The sequence below is a fragment of the Triticum aestivum genome, chromosome 7D (genome assembly GCF_018294505.1).
Source record: "Triticum aestivum cultivar Chinese Spring chromosome 7D, IWGSC CS RefSeq v2.1, whole genome shotgun sequence".
NCBI lineage: Eukaryota > Viridiplantae > Streptophyta > Magnoliopsida > Poales > Poaceae > Triticum > Triticum aestivum.
The window spans coordinates 537,134,557-537,153,769 of NC_057814.1; the positions used below are offsets into that span (position 1 = coordinate 537,134,557).

The following is a 19,213-nucleotide window of genomic DNA, read 5'->3' on the forward strand; positions in this document are numbered from 1 at the left end:
TGGTTGAGTCCAGTGTGAATGCCCTGTGGCCTGTTGTTATCTACAGATGATATCAAAGTAGTCGTTTTAACCCATGCTGAAGCAACCTAGTGTTTCTTACTGAGTTCTGTGCTGTGTGCTGAGTGCAGAATTTATGTTAAAAAATAAAAATAAATACAGAACGACATACCTCCCCTGGTGCTGGACATACAGCTGAGTCCGCATGAAATAAAAAATAAAAGATCACCGTCTCCACCGTCCATATCCAAAAAGAAAGGACCCTCTTTTTTCTTTTCTTTTTTTTTGGCGAGGAAAAGGTAAATTCATTCATCAAGCAACAGCCAAGTCGAAGCCACCATGCAGTGGGCTTCTTAATTCGACCAAAGTTTGCTAGAAAGTGACTAACAACGTTTTGTTCTTTCCTAACATGCGTTGAAAACTTGTGTGTACAATCTTCATGACAGTTTCAGATTTTTGTCTTATTTTCATGGTTCAATTCTGTACAATGTTGTGGCAAAATTCAGTTGAAAACTGTGCCAAAATACTGTCCAAAAATTCAGTAAACGTTTTGGCAAAATTTAGAACATGTACAGAACATCCAAATAAAAAGAGAGGACTGGGATTCGAACCCAGGTCCTGCCAATATTACTTGACAACGTATTGCCAATTGGGTAATGAGCAAATTCTGCTCAAATCTTGCCACCCACCAATTTTCTATAGCAATCTCTATTATCTCTCTCCGGTGCCCGTACGCCTGACAGACAGATTCAGGGGGTCCGTGCAAGTTTACCACGCGTTGGTTGCTCCAGAGCGTCTTCGGTCACTGACAGTGGCTCCATGCAGACGTGGCATGCCACGCAAGCGCCGAATACACATGGAGTGACCGTATCTGCACCGAAACGCAAGTTAGCTGACTAAAAAGACGTATTTTGCAAGTTGTAGCACTAAACTGCACATCCAATGCAAGTAGTGTGACTATTAGTGATATTACCTCTGACTAAGAATTCACCACGATCCTGAAGAAGAGCAACAATCTTTCGAACCATCATCATATGCTTCGACTGGTCATCTACTCCTTCCTTGATCAGCTTTACCACGTCGAAGCAATCCATTTGAATCACAATTGGCAACACAGACCACTGGGAAGCAAAGGAGATGCCCTCCAAACAAGCAGCTCAAGCTTAATAGAAAATGGGGATGCACTATGCCGTAGCTCATGGCAAGAAGAGAAAATAATAGCACCATGTTCATTACGGAGGACCATGCCAGCCCGAGCACTCTCGTCCTTAATAGAAAACTAGATGACCTGGTTGCGCCAATGACGCAAGAAGCGAATTAGAAAAAATGTTAGTAGTGAGTAAGTAGGAGATGTAACTGGAAATATAATGCAATGTGGATTGTATTACGTCATGTATTAACCACAAATCATGAAATCAATACCAAAGAATCAAATAATGTCACCACCTCTGTACTAACAACCAACATTGTAGCATAAGGAGTATCACAGGAGTGTTTACTTGCACATCAGGAGTATCACAATTACAACTAAAGAGGCATAGTCCTCACTGCTGTTCCTGAGCCCTTCACAAGGAGAGTTCCAAGCCTCGCAACTTCTTCCTCCAGCTCTGCACATGACCCTCAGTTACGAACCTCGTCCCTCAGCTATGATTATTTCAAGATGAAATCAACATGTTATTTCTCTCACATGGAACATGTTCAAAATTTAGTCAGTCTCACTAATCTTTCAGCTACAAAGGCAAAAAGAAAAATGGCATGATCAATAACTAAAAAAACTGGAACAATAACGCTTGTAGCATTAAAAAAACCGAGAAAGTGAATTGAGGACAACAGAACAATTATTTGTAACAACGGCAAGCTTGGCTGATGCAAAATGATCACTCAGAAACTATATCTTTAGAACCAAATTAAAAAGGAACAAAATAATATAATACTCCCTCCGTTCAAAAATAACTGTCTCAACTTTGTACAAAAACATCATGTATCTTTAGGACCAATTTTTAGACCATGGTACCACATAAATCAAGAATTAGACATATCAGATTGCAACGTATTCATGGTCAGTTACCAATCATGTCACACCAAGGATTTGCACATATTGAAGGAAATATGCCCTAGAGGCAATAATAAAGTTATTATTTATTTCCTTATATCATGATAAATGTTTATTATTCATGCTAGAATTGTATTAACCGGAAACATGATACATGTGTGAATACATAGACAAACAGAGTGTCACTAGTATGCCTCTACTTGACTAGCTCGTTGATCAAAGATGGTTATGTTTCCTAGCCATAGACATGAGTTGTCATTTGATTAACGGGATCACCTCATTAGGAGAATGACGTGATTGACTTGACCCATTCCGTTAGCTTAGCACTCGATCGTTTAGTATGTTGCTATTGCTTTCTTCATGACTTATACATGTTCCTATGACTATGAGATTATGCAACTCCCGTTTACCGGAGGAACACTTTGTGTGCTACCAAACGTCACAACGTAACTGGGTGATTATAAAGGTGCTCTACAGGTGCTTCCAAAGGTACTTGTTGGGTTGGCGTATTTCGAGATTAGGATTTGTCACTCCGATTGTCGGAGAGGTATCTCTGGGCCCACTCAGTAATGCATATCACTATAAGCCTTGCAAGCATTGTAACTAATGAGTTAGTTGCGAAATGATGTATTACGGAACGAGTAAAGAGACTTGCCGGTAACGAGATTGAACTAGGTATTGAGATACCGACGATCGAATCTCGGGCAAGTAACATACCGATGACAAAGGGAACAACGTATGTTGTTATGCGGTCTGACCGATAAAGATCTTCGTAGAATATGTGGGAGCCAATATGAGCATCCAGGTTCCGCTGTTGGTTATTGACCGGAGACGTGTCTCGGTCATGTCTACATAGTTCTCGAACCCGTAGGGTCCGCACGCTTAAAGTTCGATGACGGTTATATTATGAGTTTATGTGTTTTGATGTACCGAAGGTAGTTCGGAGTCCCGGATGAGATCGGGGACATGACGAGGAGTCTCGAAATGGCCGAGACGTAAAGATCGATATATTGGACGACTATATTCGGACTTTGGAAAGGTTCCGAGTGATTCGGTATTTATCGGAGTACCGGAGAGTTACGGGAATTCGCCGGGGAGAAGTATTGGGCCTTATTGGGCCATACAGGAATAGAGGAGAGAGGCCAAAAGGAAGGAGGCGCGCACCCCCCCCCCTCTGGTCCGAATTGGACAAGGGGTGCAGCCCCCTTTTCCTTCTCCCTCTCCCCCTCTTTCCTTCTCTCCTACACCAACAAGGAAAGGAGGAGTCCTACTCCCGGTGGGAGTAGAACTCCCCCCTTGGCGCGCCCTCCTCCTTGGTCGGCCGCCTCCCCCCTTGCTCCTTTATATACAGACAACAATTGATCGTTTGATCTTTTAGCCGTGTGCGGTGCCCCCCTCCACCATAGTCCACCTCGATAATACTGTAGCGGTGCTTAGGCGAAGCCCTGCGTCGGTAGAACATCATCATCGTCACCACGCCGTCGTGCTGACGAAACTCTCCCTCAACACTCGGCTAGATCGGAGTTCGAGGGACGTCATCGGGCTGAACGTGTGCTGAACTCGGAGGTGCCGTGCGTTCGGTATTTGATCGGTCGGATCGTGAAGACGTATGACTACATCAACCGCGTTATGCTAACGCTTCTGCTTTCGGTCTACGAGGGTACGTGGACAACACTCTCCCCTCTCGTTGCTATGCATCACCATGACCTTGCGTGTGCGTAGGAAATTTTTGAAATTACTACATTCCCCAACACATATAACCTGAAATAACTGCAGCTAGCTTGAAGTCTGAAATCTACCGGGTGACAAACAAAAACAATACCACCAAACCTTATTCTTATTGGACGAGCACAAGATTTATGAGAAGATAACACATAAAAAATCCTATTTGATTTCTGGATGCATGCACTTTCTGGATTGTGCACATCAAAGCATGGAAGGACATTCCTAGGAGAGCCATTGTAGCACAACGAAGTAAACCAAAAATCAAAAAAGAGAAGTGAGTTTGTATCATGTAATTTAGCAATGTATCAGCCCATATCACCATTTATTTTTCAGAGACCAAAGAAAATGACAGAAGTTTTCCTATTCTTTCCTATACCTTTCTACCAGAATGCTCTCTATTTACGAGCACCACACAGACTAACTCCACTTGGCGGCTAGCCACTTGGCGGCAGGTTGGACACAGCAATCCTCGCTGCAAGCTGCAGAAGAACCACACACGCACATACGTCAGGCCAGGAGACACGAACACGAGCGCCGTGAGGGAGGAACGGAACGGACCGGAAGGGGAGAGACAGATCGAAAAAGGGAACATACGGAGGCATAGTCAGGCTCGGAGACGTGGAGGGCTTTCTCCTTCCTAGCAGTTCTTGAGGGTTTCTCCTTCCTAGAGATTTGCATAAATGGACAACATAGCCATGCCCTTCGTTTGGTGGGCATGTTTTTTTTTTTCAAAAATTGTGTTGCTGGTGCTCTCAAATAATTAAATGGATTAGTTTGAAATTCCAGATTAATCTAATGAAACTCCCAAATATAACTATAAATATTCCAATTTACCGAAGCTTAGCTTTGAGCCATAGGTTTTACATAACATTTCAGTAAACGTTCTTTTACACAACTTCCATAGTATACATGACTTAAAAATAGCTTGAACCGACAATAAGTTTTCAGCCCAAGATAAAGAAACACACAAAAAGTACTATGAGATCAATGGAAACAACATATTGGTGTATAGGTTAATAAATAAAGAATCGTCTACTCAAAAGGAAAAACATGGCATCATTATATGGATGTGAAAAGCGTAGATAGGATATGTATGTTAGTTAACGAATCTCGAAGGTGACCTAGTAAATACCAAGAGGCATATGCAGAAACAACTCAAAAAAATTCTTTTAGTAAATTATGTATGGATGTAGATCGACACTTTGGGTGAGTGTGTTCCGGTAATCAGCTGCAACACACCGAATCAAAAATCATGAACTGAGAAGTAGGTGATCTAAAATGCATTTGTTTAAACTAAGCCAGCAAGAATAACACATTAGATTTTAATCTGGATCCTTCATGTAAAGAAATAACATAAAAAGAATCAAGAATTTCTCAATTTATTCAACAAAGAGCAGTGAAAGTGAAACATAGCAGGCACACCAAATAAATGTGGGCACATATAGAAACATTCCTAACATTCTCACACATAAAAAAGCAGCTAACCACCCGTTGCACCGATGGTGCAAAGGGCGACAGCAAACCAAGCATTCAAATCATGCACGTAAAATTTGTTTAAGGACTGATAATAAGATCCTTAATGTATAAAGAAATAGATACTTAGGTAGCATGTTAATACATAGTGATATATGTTACAGTGCATGCTAGCATGATAGCCCAAAACAAAGTTGTCAGCAGTTCATGATAGGAAAGCAAAGCTATACAGGTAGCCTGAACCATGATTGGACTTGGTCCAGTGGGGTTTGTATAAGCAGCATGCCCAGCATTTACAAAAACATTAGTCTACAAAATAAAAAAGCTATAAGAATACTTAAACCTTGTGAATCACTTGTGTGATAGTGACATAGTAGAAAAATGCATACAGGAGATGGCCCCATTCTAAGCGCCATCATTGTCCGTCCAAGCTCAAAAAGCATAGCCCCCAGATGTTGTATCGCTACTCCCAACTCTGTCGACTCATTCTGGATCTGGCTTTGCACAGATGTATCACTAGTGGCAGCATCTCTCTGAATACATTGTGCGAGATGCTGAAATAGAAATCAGGTGAATGGAGGTAAGTCTACACAAAAGTACGCATTTAGCTCTTCCGTTGTCTAATAAATTATTTGTGAGTAAAAAATAATTTAGAAGACACAAAGCTACATCATAGCACTGCATAATCAGTTGCCGAAAAACAAAGCACGAAATTCTAACAGCAGAAAAGCATCAACAGTCCTATGAGCATTGTGTTCTGAGAGTAAGATGTGTTATCAGGAAAAAAACACATAAAACTGAAAGAGGCATGGTTGTATATAGATAGATCGATACAACCTTGTACAGTCGGTCTTCGGGCAAGCATCGCCTGCAAGTTCACTTCAATTACAGCGCCTCACATCAAACCAACGATGAAAAGTCTACCATCAACTGCTAAGCTATCCAGAGTGCCTTGGAGATAAGATCTGCCTACGTTGTCCAGAATGACATCAAGGTCTTGTAGAGATATTCCACATATTACAGTTAGAATGTATATGAAATTGACGGGTATAACTTGGTAAAGCCAAATAATTTTATTTTACTTTTGCATCAGGGCATCAAGCGTCACAAGAGGATGGCAGGATAATACCATTTCCATTAGTTTCTTCTTCGATACGTGCTACAAAGGTTTTGTAGTTTCTGCATATATCCACACCTTAAACGTCGCAAGCGGTTAGTTTCTCTTTGGCTTTCTAGAGCGGCATAACAGAGTTGCTTCCGGAAAACAACTTTGTACCATATATATTGTATCTATCTGAACCAATAAACCTGCAGTGACAAAAACCTTGATTCCAAGGCGCTTTGCAATCTGTATAGCAAATGTGCCAATTCCGCTTGATCCACTGTGGATCTGCATACGACTGGAGATAGGTCGACATGGAAAAAAACATAGGCATGAAAATTCCGTTCCAGTTCAATTCTCACAACACCAAATTGTGCACCTCTTTTTGCATACAAGTGATTACTAAATCATTTCATACTCCATTCGAGTAGCACCATTCAATACTTTGTTGTTTTTTAGTTGGTCAGAGCATGTCAATTTGGTGATGACTAAGGAAGATTCACGTTCTGCAATCCTAACAAACAAATTAGCTAGATAGATTTTCCTAAAGGGAAGGGATTCACCTGGGGAGATGGCTGGTCATGAAGACGTGCAGGCCACCTCGGGCAAGCCGGCGGCATCGGTCAGTGACGCCCTCTCTAACACCGGGAGCAACAGCCTCGGCGGCACCACCACCTTCTCCATGTACCTGCGTAAGCAACGAGAGCAGCTGCATGACCTCAAGCCAATACAAAATATTCAAGAAATCAATCAATCAATCAGTACACAATATTCTCTTAGTTGTCCCAATCAATCAGGAATTGTGTACCTTTTGAACAGTTATAGGAAAATCCTCTTCTAGCCACTTTGTATCTTTGATGACTTCTTTTACTGGCCTCCCATTAATTTTGGCATTCAAGAAATTAGGAACCTACTCAAGTGGAAATCATCAAATCAGTACTCCAAAGCACTACCAACAGAGTAGCCATGTTTGTAATCATATCTTCACCTGAGTTGTTGAATGGTTTCCCCAAATAGTCATATTTGTCACTCTTTATAAAACACATCAGCTTTTAATGCTAGCTGCAAAAACATGGTGAATGACAGATTAGTCTTGTCATTTGTTAAAATAAAATAACTGAAACATATCAGAAATAATTAAGATTCATTGAGAGTATAACACAGCAAGCAAATGGCAGTGCCTGGTCCTTTCAACTATCTACTTTTTTTTTTACTGACGACACAAGTCATAAGTTTCTTTTGCAGCTAGATGAACATACACAAGTTATCTGTTGGCCTACATATGACAACAAAATTAACATATGGCAGAAAAAATAACATTAGGACCAAGGCAGAATAAAAGGACAGAAACTTGTAGTTTTGGGAACCTGGTTGGCAAAGACTAATGCAAACTTTATCCATGACTGCAGGATAAAGTTGGCAGTGGATAAATTCAAGAGATAACAGAGTCTCTGCATGGCAGGTCAGAAGCAGGTATACACCATTAACCTGTCCGTGGAAATTGATAAGCGTATGATTATTCGAAACAAGTGTATGATCATTGGTCACATAGCTGACACAAATTTGATTTTGCAAAAATGGAGGGATATTAGGAGATAAAGTTTCAGTTTTTTTGTCACACCTAACCTTCTAATTCAGCCAGAGCAAAGAGCAGAGCATGAGAGACTTGAAGAGTCGGAGAGGAGCGGCGCTCTTGTCCTGTAGGTGGTGCTGACCTCCATTTCCAGATCCAGCAATCTCCTCTCTCGTCTCCTCACTGAAGAAACCAACATGGCCATGTAAATGCTTCAGTTTTGAGAATCAGTGCACATGAACTGCACATGTTCGCTTGCATACTGAAACTGAACAAAAGGGAGGTGCTACCTGCAGCAGGGAAGGGAGCAGGGACCTTGTGCGGTGCATTGTGCAGGACATAAGAGTATTGAATATTGTGCTGAAATATGGAACATTGGATAATCTGATGTTAATATTGCACAGCAAAGAGGAACCATCACAGTTTTAGTGGTACACCACTGAATTTCTACTTCTGAATATTGACAGTACAATATACTCAGAAGTTTAATTTCTGCTACTGAATATTGACAGTACACCAGTATTCAGTTTATATAAACAACAATATATTCTCTGAAGTTTTAGTTGCTTTCTTCAGTCAATCTTACCCGATGCAGTCAAAATTTTCAGTTTTGACAAGTCTTGCGATAATTCTAGCAAATTAATTGTCAAGATTGATGGCACTGCTTACCATCTCTCTCGGGAGCACATTGTCTTCTGCTTCCTTTGCAGTTTTTTCAGATATACCCACCGGCATTGACGAACATGACACATTCATCTTCATGAGAGCAGGCACTGAAAGGGTAATAAGAACAGGGAGCAGTATAAGATGAAGGTTTCTTCGCAGGGAGCAGTACACAAAAATGAACCTGATCGGAGGGAACAAAAATGAAGGCTTTTTAGCAGGGAACAAAAACTTCAGTCATAGCGTGTGAAATAGCCTAAGAAAGGTTAACTCTAAACCTAAATCAGGGCCATTTTCAAGCAGGGGAGCAGCCAAGGCTAACTCTGAACCAACTCAAGGATTTGGGGGCTGCACCATTCCCAGTGCTTATCAAACCGAGCCAACTCAAGGATTCCTATCCAGATTCTTATCAATCCGACCTTATGAATCCACTTGTCAACTCATGGACCGCAACAGCCTAATCCACGGCAAGACCAGCGAAGGACGGTAACTTGACATGGCGGAGAGCACGACCTGCGCGGCAGTCGGCTCGCCTCAGCCCGGAGACGGCGACGCGCGGCCCGGAGACAAGCATCATGGACTCCGCCTCCACCTTCTGCGGCGCCGGGTTGGTCGGGGTCGGGGTTGGCGTTGCAGGCTGGCGGCGCCGCCTCCCAGCCCGCGTTCCAGGCGAAGTCCATGGGGTGGCCGACGGATCCGGCGACCCATCAGCTCCTTGGACTGAAAGCACAACCTTTTCGGTGGCAAGCCGGAGCAGAGCACGGTGACGACAAGCCAGAGCAGAGCGCGGCGGGGACGAGCCGGAGCAGAGCGCGGCAGAGGCGAGAGGAGCAGAGCGCGGCGTCCGCGAGAGCCATCCTCTTGTGTCTTGTGACGAGAGCTCTCCGCGCCGTCCACCTGCTAGCCTGAGGCGCGGCGGACGAGAAAGGCAGAGGTACGGCGGCACAAGAGCAGGACGGAGCCGGCCGCCTCTGCGTCCCGCGCTCCTCCTGCTGAGGACGACAGTGATAGCGCCGTGGACCACCGCGGGGAGAAGACTGGAGCTGCGGCCTCATCCCGCAGGACGTACCCGCGAGCGCCAGCCGGCGTCACCTATCCCGCTTCACCGCGCACCGCGGATCTGCTTCTCCGGTGCCGATGCCTCACCACCGCGCACCCCCTTCTCCCATCTCCTCTGCAACGGCTCGCTCCCTCCTCGATCTCCCATCCTCTTCTTTGCTACACCATCATCGATCCACACCTCCCCTGCCTCTGAACTCCGACGCGGGATTGGGATGGGGGCTCCTCCGTCGGCTGGGAAGGGCTCGAGATGAGGAGGGAAGGGAAGAGGCGGCGGCTGTGTGGGGGAGGGTGGGGAGTGGAAAGCGGGGGAGGAGGATGGACGCGGGGCTCGAGGAGCACGAGGGATTTGGCTGATAGGGTACCCCACGTTCTCGTCGTCCCCACTGCAGTAAAATTCCCTCAGTACGCAAAATCGAAGCAAAACCACCTAATTCTCTCGACCCCACAGCCAACGAGCCCCACCCGTCACTGACCTATGAAGCTGCTGCTGATGTACAGAAGGACCAACGGTTGACCAAACGCCAGCAGACAAAATCGATTGAACAGTAAAAGATTGAACGGACGACGAAGCTCAGCGCGCGCAAGGCCTCCAGAATGGCGGGTTGCCTAGGAGGGTTTATATGTTCAATGAACCATCGATGTTAAGCATCGCCCCGCCACCCAGATGTCGCGGCTTCTCCTGCTGCACATGTGATAGTTTTTTCCTTCTGAGCTGGGGGCACAGCCACCATCTTCCCTTTGACATGATCACCTTGGGGATTCGCCTCAATGGCCAGAAGAAAGTTGATGTAGCTAGTTAGCAACCTAGTTGAGGCTTCCACAAGATGGGTCGTTTATCGTGGACAATCTCATTCCTGACATGCCAACATCGCCATAGAGTCATGAGCGTATACATCCGTTCCTCTTCGAACAAGTCAGCGAGCACATGAAGGAACCGCTCCAGCCCTGTGTGCACTAGACGCCGGACGTCCGGAATATTCCATTGCCTCGCCATTGACTGCCACAAGGCTACTGCTAATGGGCATCCACAAAGAGCATGAAAAGAAAGGACCCTCTTATATGAGGAACGTCAACCGAGAAAAGGGTGGCGATTGCGAACGTTTTTCCTTAACAATTTACATTGTGAGAGAATAATGGCAATTTCTTCAGACACACATAGCAACTTATAGAAAAGAAGAATAAAATTGCTGCAAAAAAGGAAACGATTCTCCTCAATCGACTGATTTCTTAGCTTCCGTCCGTCGTCTCGCTCGTACCACACATGTTCCCCGCTCCTCACGATTCCACTCGATTTTCATCACCAATGTTGCGGAAGTTTTTCCACTACCATCAACTATGTTGTAAAAGGATGAAAACGAAAAAAATTGCAACAAGACATCTACTTCAAAAAAGTCTGTAAGAACTGCGTTGCAATGGTGGAGCGTCGGATCTGACAGCTCGCGAGCCAGCCAATCTTTTAAAAAGATCAGCAGGCGGACACATAGCACGCGCAGAAAAAACTGCTATTCCCTATAACAAAATATAATATAAGACATTTTGGTGACACTAATAGAGGCACTAAGACATTTTGTGACACCAAAACGAGCCGCAAAAAAAAAAAACAATACCAAAAGAAGTAAGATCCGAACCCGTTCGCGATTCGAGCCCGACGCGACCCGACCCTACCCGTTAGTTGCCATCTCTCGTGCGCCGCGGCCTAGTACCTATCTCGGCCTCCCTCGGCTCCATCGCCAGCCGCTCCACTCCTCCTCGGCTTTGCAAACCCTAGCTGCCCCGCCGCCAAGCGCCCCTCCCATGGCGGACGTCGTAGACCCCAGCCCCGGGGCGCCCCGCCCGCTGCCTCCGCCGCCCGACAGCCCCAGCCCCGAGGACCGCCCCGTGCCGCTGCCCCCGCCCCCGCCGCCGCCGCCCGGCGGGCCCCCGCCCACCCGCAAGCGGAGCCGCTCGCCCCCGCGGCCCTCCCTGCCGCCGCCGCCGCCCATCGGCTCCTCGCGCCCCGAGCGCATCCGCGACCGCGACCGCCGCGGCTCGCGCAGCCCCCCGCCGCGCCGCCGACACTCGCCGCCGTCCAGGAGGTCCCCGTCGCCGCCCTTCAAGCGGTCCAGGCGGGACGACGGGTACGACCGCCGAGGAGGCCGCGGCAGCCCCCCACCACGGTACGGATAACGCACCCAGGGGGTGTGGGACTCTGGGCGTCCTCAGCTCGGTCGCTGATCGAGCTTTTCGTACTGGATGCCTGATTAGCTCCGGTCGTAACTTGTAAGGTTTCATGGTGTTGCTTCTGCAGGTACGACCGTGGCGGAGGCAGAGGTGGGTACGACGATGACCGGCACCACGGCAGGCATCGTGCTTCAGGTGAGGATTTTGCCCTTCTTCATTGAGAATTCAATCCTATCAATCAGTCTCCAAAAGTAAGTATACGCAACATCAAACCATCGGTGGGAACAGTTTATGAATGCTCGGTTGCACCATTAGCTCTCATCCTAGGGATGCTCTTAGTTGCAGACTTGCAGTTCGAAATTTGACCACCTGACCATATCTATCTACCAATTTGTTATCACAATTCATCGTTTCTTTTTACCTTTAGAAAAGACTCCTTGTTCTTTCAGTGAAAAATCTGACGACAACTCAATTGTGATATCCAGATTGGCCTGATTCTAGATTTGGGGCACCGAATGATGGTCCTGGGAATACCCAAAGGTATATATGTTTATAATTACCTACATCTACATGTTTATTTCCTTGTTATGGTTAGTCTTTTGGGTTTCTGGACACTCTTATTTTTCCTCCTGGGCACATGCAGGAATCGTCAGTGTTGTAAAATAATATGCAAATTAAGTCTTCTACTATGCTCTTAGCCGCAGTTAACAGATAGAGAATCTTCTCAGAAATTCTCCATATTTGATGTTCGAAAGCAAACTGATCCTTGGCTCTATGCACGTTGGATCCTTGATTCCTCATTACTCTTATTAGCCACCAGCAAGCCTTGTGCTCTTTTTACAGTCAGCACTACTACCACCACCACAAAAGGCCTCCTCCCAGTAATCTAGCAGCTAAACTCTCGAAGCAGGATTGGTGTATGTTTTGGATGCAGTCGAATGGAGAATCTTATGAGAATATTCTTTATCTGTTAACAACAGGCAGTTTGGGCATTGACTTTATTTGAATTATTTCTCAGTTATTTATCTCAAGATAATAAACATGAGGCCAACTTTGCTGATTATTTTATTGTTTGCATGTTATAGTCCACTATTTTGATGTGCATGCTACTATATTGAGCACAAATCTACATTAAAAATTCCACGTAAAAACCTTGAGATATATGTAGTCGTGTACTACTTTAGTTTTCTTGCATATTTGCATAGATATTCATGCTACACGGTTTACACTAATCCTTTTTTTAACATATTCATCTTTGCCATTTTAATCATATCTGCAATAAGTTCCTTTATTCGTTGGTACTTGTTCAGAAGAGGGACATGAATGGATGGCCCATTTTGTTTGGAGTAGTCGAGTTAAATCATATATTTTTCAACCTGGTGTGAACATGCATTTTACCACTACAAAAAGTCATTCTTAAAGGTTGATGGATATAAATTATATACATTATGTCATGTACAAGGAAGAGCAATTTGGTCAAGTTAGCGTGGTGAATAGTGTGTCATTCAAACTGCATCAATTAGTAATTTAGTTTTTTTTTATGTGCAGAACAAAAGTCATGTTTTGGCACCATATTTTGCAATTGTACTTGTTAATTGTTATAGCATGATACCATCCGTGATATCTCAAGAACACATGACACCTTATGGAGTACATAGAAATTTGAATATGTGGATGTGGAAATCAGAATTCTTGATAGTTGAGGGCATTAGAAGGTTAGATGGTCCAAGTCTATTATGTACTGGTATAAGTGCTATATGTCTACATGGTCTAACTTTAACTTATCAGTTCAATATTCTGTCGATTCTTTTTGTGCTATTGTATGTTGATGCATCAACAAACCTGTGGGTCAGTTTTTTTGATTTGATTGTTGGAGTTGAGATCTATAGAAGGAGAAACTAAATTGTGTTGCTGTGTCCCACAACTTTGCTCCCTGTAGTTCTTAAATTGCCATCTAATGGAATTACATAAGTTTGTTATACCCAAATAAAACAATTTCAAGACATGAGCTGGAATTTTTTTACATACAAATGAAACGATTGCATCCCTTGGAAATATGAAAATGTCTCACCCCTTTGCCTTTTTCCTTATGTCTGATTCATGATTTGTCCTAAAGTTCTTTTTTGCCTGCTAAAGATGTTTGTATATTGGTAGTTCTATCAGAAAAGATCTTGTTTAATATGTTTATCAGATATGTGAAGTATTTTGGCAGGATCATGGGAAGTTGGAACAGGTTACTATTGTATAATACTCACTCCGTTCACAAATATAAGATGTTCCAACTTTTTTTCTGAATTGGATGCATATAGACATGTTTTAGTGTGTTTGTTCACTCATTTCAGTCCGTATGTGGTCCATATGGAAATATCCAAAACATCTTATATTTGTGAACGGAGGGAGTATATGTTTGCAAGTCGGTAACATAATTCTTTTTTGGTTTTCTTTCGTCTTTGAGAACAAATTGTATCTCTTCAAGATACTTTGTTGACCAATCTGAATTGAACATTCTACCGAGCAGCAATTTTATGTAAGTAGGAGTATGTAATAAAACACAAATGTGGAGACTTCACATGAATTCTATGCTATGTTGATGCACGCCAAGAACACATGTTAGATATTATATTTGCAGCAGAATGCAATTCCTTTCTTTTTCCGAACTTTTCTGGCAAGCATGCGTCTGAAAACAGAGTTGCTTGATTTGATGTCCTAGCCATCCTCCCCTCCCCCCCCTCAAAATTGAACAAATCTGAGAAGACTCCTATTGTAGTTTAAGCTTACTCGTATCTATGTATCAGATTTCTATTTGGGTCATTCCTCAGTAGCTTTAGGCACCTTTTCTCCTCAAGTTTCAGGACCATTCTAACGTTTCAAATAGAAGATTGGAGCATAGCTTTGTGTGTTTCTGATGGCATATTTCTCTATTCTTATATGATTATGCATCTTACCAGGGAAGGCTTAATGACCTACAAACAGTTCATTCAAGTTCTTGAGGATGATGTATCACCAGCTGAAGCTGAGAGCAGGTAATCATTACTGTCATTAGCGAAAGAATATTTTCAATTATATCTCTGGTGCCATCTTCTTTTTTCTTACTTACTATTATGCTTGTTAATAAGGTACCAAGAGTACAAGACGGAATACATCACTACCCAGAAACGTGCTTATTTTGATCTCCACAAGAATGAGGACTGGTATGCTTAGAATGATGTAATTCCATGTGCTAACTTTCCTCAGCAGGAATACATATAGCCCAATTACTTAACTGTCCAATTCAATTTTTTCACCTGCAGGTTGAAAGACAAGTACCATCCAACCAACTTATTATCTGTTATTGAAAGGTGGAGTTGCATACCATGTTAATACTTCTCTGTTGGTCTTCTTACCCTTGTCATACCCTTGACCTTGGAAAGTGTTTTGGTTGTAAAATCTCTTTACATAGAGAGTTTTTTTACGGTTTATTTTAATTCCTTCTGCATCATCGTTAGTTTAGTCTTGCTAATATTGGTCTATTTCGATTTGCTTACACAGGAGGAATGAACGCTGTAAAGTAGTCGCTAAGGACTTCTTTCTTGATTTGCAAAATGGAACTCTGGACCTGTGAGTAACTTTCCTACAGTTTGTGTTATCATGCTCATTTGGATTTCGTGTTGATAACTAATATTCTGCTGGACAGTGGCCCTGGAATAATTGCGTCTGCAGCAAATAAATCAGAAAATGGCAATGATGGAAACTCCGAGGATGATGCAGATGGTGACAAAAGAAGAAAACAAAGCAGAGGTTCTTCAAAAGAAACAGATCCTCTTTCTGCTGCTCCGAAGGCTCATCCGGTCAGCTCTGAACCTCAACGAATTCAAACTGACATAGAACGAACCCTAGGTCTTGTCCGTAGGCTGGACACCGAGAAGGGTATTCAGGGAAATGTCTTGTCAAGTGGTGATCATGAGAAGTCGGATGTAGACAAATCACATATGGGATCTATGGGCCCTATAGTTATAGTCCGAGGCTTAACAACTGTCAAGGGCCTTGAAGGTGTTGAGCTCCTTGACACCCTTCTTACATATTTATGGCGTATTCATGGAGTTGATTACTATGGCATGTCCGAGACGAACGAGGCAAAAGGCCTTCGTCATGTGAGAACTGATAATAAGACTCCTAGTACAACTAATATCAATGCTGCTGATTGGGAGAAGAAGCTGGATACTTACTGGCAGGAAAGGTTGACGGGTCAAGATCCCATGGTTATATTAACGGCCAAGGATAAAATTGATGCAGCAGCTGCTGAAGTCCTTGAACCTCATGTCAGGAAAATAAGGGATGAGAAGTATGGATGGAAATATGGCTGTGGAGCCAAGGGCTGTACAAAACTTTTCCATGCTCCCGAGTTTGTTTACAAGCATTTGAGGCTCAAGCATCCTGAGATTGTGTTAGAAGTTACTTCAAACCTCCGGGAGGATATTTATTCCCAAAATTACATGAGGTATGTTCCTGCAATCTTCTATTTCAATCTGTAGGACAGTACCATCAATCTCTTTTTAGGTGGTAATACTTATCAAGTTTTTCCTTTGTGAACAGTGACCCTAATGCACCAGGTGGAACACCAGTTATGCAGCAATCTGCAGCAGTAAGAATCACATACTCCATTTGCATTCTTAAATAAAATATAAAATAGCATAACCTGCAAGTGCTGCATACTTTTTGCAAGTTTTATGTATTTGCTCTACTCTTGTGGTTTTAGTTATGGTTGAAGCTTGGTCTTGAATCTGTGGTTTAAATTAGTCTGCACTAATACCCTACTTCTATTGAAGATATATTTTGTATGTCTCTTGCCTTTCTGTTACTAGTTAGTGTACAGAACAACACTGCATCAGCATCAACATCTATTGAAATATGTAATGGACAATCTTGATAAAATGATCCTACTTCTGATTTGCAGGACAAATCAAGGCGGAGATCTGACAATGGTATGGATAGTCGTCTGAGATATGACCGTGGCAATCGCAGAGAATATGACAGGGCAGATAGAGATGGAGGCAGACATGGTAGAGGTGATGGCTCTCCAAGCCGTGATGGATCTGACAATCAGATGTTTGATTCCTTCCGTGGAAGAGGCTCCAATGCTCCTTTTTCGGCTGAATTCCCTGCTCCGCCGATATTGATGCCTGTTCCCGGTGCCGGGTACGTGAAAAGCTATGAATTTCAATATACCCTCAATAGGAACTTTGTAGCCTGCTAAATGGTGTGGGTGCTTTTGTTTTCAGTCCATTGGGACCATTTGTTCCTGCACCTCCAGAAATAGCCATGCATATGCTGAGAGAGCAAGGACCTTCCCCATTCGAACCAAATGGCGGACCTCATGGCAACTCAGGAGTGCTTGGATCGATGATGGGTGGGGGCCCAGCACCAATTATAGCCATGCCACCATCTTTCCATCATGATCCTCGTCGTTTGCGAAGGTTAGTAGTTAGTTATGATGATGCTAAATTTAATTGTCTCGTTATATTTATTTGCTCTAGATACTTCCTTCAATGTAAAGCAACTTATGTTTTAGTAGCATTTAGTAATAAAATACAATGTCACTATACTTGTGGGGCTTAAAGTTTAATGATAACATTTCTTTTATGTTGTTGTATAGGCAAGTATTGTTTTATGTTATTGTATAGTATGTCTTGGTTTTTGAATTTTATCATGCTACTCCACTCCATCTTAATCCTTTGCTGTCTTGTTAACTCATCTCGGGTCCTGGTTGGGTTGCAGCTATAATGATCTCGATGCCCCCGACGAGGAAGTTACTGTTCTTGACTACAGAAGTTTGTAGGCTGTGTCCTGCCATACAGGCAATCTTGCCAATGCCCAACACTCGCTAGCATCTCCATTTGCGTTGAGGTTTTTGGACCTCCCATTAGAATGAGGACGTATTTTTATTTCCTGCGAAGAGGCATAGGAGGAAGATATGTTATTTTTTGAGGACGCCTGTAATGTGTTGTGAGTTTTAGCTTAAATGGCTGGAACTTGATATTTTCTACTATTATGCAGTCACAGAAAAGGATTGAATCTATTTGAAACAACATTTTTTTGTCTTTTGAGACTGTATTTAATAATGGGATGTTGTATGAAAATGAAATCGTTTTGGATATTGCGCTCCATGAGTCCTATATATTTTTTAAAAAAGTTGGAACTTTTGAAGTGACAAAAAATTCTGAAAAAATTACACATGTACGTATGGATTTGTTCTACACGTGTGTCGGGTGAGATACTTCACTCGCATGAAAGAAAACAAAATCGTGGATTTGAAAAAGGCGCTGTTCACATATCCCTATTCACGTGGTTGTGTTGGTAAAGCAGATGCTGTTTTTTTTTCTCTTTTGATGAAGGGAAGCAGCTGCTGCTTGTCTTGTCATGGCACATCATTCTGAGACCACAGAGAGTCTGGGAACTCGCCCATCTGAAGCCGTACCATCCAATAGCCACACCGAAAATCTCGTAGCAACGCTTTCAACAAGAGTAGGAAGGCATCTATAGCCACGTCCGTCCCTTGGGTGACGGTTAGCGTAATTCGCTGAGTGGCGATCGTGGGGGCGATCTCAGGAGCGATCCAATCTCACTAGGTTTTCGCCCTGCGTCTCAGGAAATTCATCTTTGTTCCTTCGTCCCTGTCCTCGTGATCATGAACCACTATTCTCTTCTTCCCATCTCAGTCCACCAAAGACCTTCCGTGTGCGCTAGGGAGCACGGTCGCGGCGGTAGGGGGGAGAGAGGATGGAGGAAGTCAAAGGTGAAGGGACTGAAGTTAACGGCAGCGAAGCGGGAGGGTTTGAAGATCGGTGCATGGAGATGGGAAAGGTGTATGAAGGGGAGCAGGAGGAATTGCAGCCAGTGGGGAAATTGTTCTCTGAGAGGCTGACATTGGGGCGGATCTGGTGTCCGATCAAGGGTTTGGACTGCAAGGAACTGAAGGAAATATGCCCTAGAGGCAATAATAAAGTATTATATATTTCCTTATATCATGATAAATGTTTATTATTCATGCTAGAATTGTATTAACCGGAAACATAATACATGTGTGAATACATAGACAAACAGAGTGTCACTAGTATGCCTCTACTTGACTAGCTCGTTAATCAAAGATGGTTATGTTTCCTAGCCATAGACATAAGTTGTCATTTGATTAACGAGATCACCTCATTAGGAGAATGACGTGATTGACTTGACCCATTCCGTTAGCTTAGCACTCGATCGTTTAGTATGTTGCTATTGCTTTCTTCATGACTTATACATGTTCCTATGACTATGAGATTATGCAACTCCCGTTTACCGGAGGAACACTTTGTGTGCTACCAAACGTCACAACGTAAATGGGTGATTATAAAGGTGCTCTACAGGTGTCTCCAAAGGTACTTGTTGGGTT

General features: G+C 43.4%; 1 protein-coding gene across 1 annotated transcript; it reads left to right on the forward strand.

Annotated features, from left to right (window-relative positions):
- Nucleotides 1-9,264: 9,264 nt before the first annotated feature.
- Nucleotides 9,265-17,941, forward strand: LOC123171254 (serrate RNA effector molecule). Its single transcript, XM_044588834.1, has 13 exons — nucleotides 9,265-9,456; nucleotides 11,293-11,804; nucleotides 11,936-12,003; nucleotides 12,294-12,348; nucleotides 14,757-14,831; nucleotides 14,925-14,999; nucleotides 15,099-15,146; nucleotides 15,337-15,405; nucleotides 15,482-16,285; nucleotides 16,381-16,429; nucleotides 16,742-16,983; nucleotides 17,067-17,261; nucleotides 17,563-17,941. Exons 1-13 carry the CDS (start codon nucleotides 9,265-9,267, stop codon nucleotides 17,621-17,623), a joined length of 2,445 nt encoding a protein of 814 aa, XP_044444769.1. The 3' UTR covers nucleotides 17,624-17,941.
- Nucleotides 17,942-19,213: the final 1,272 nt, after the last annotated feature.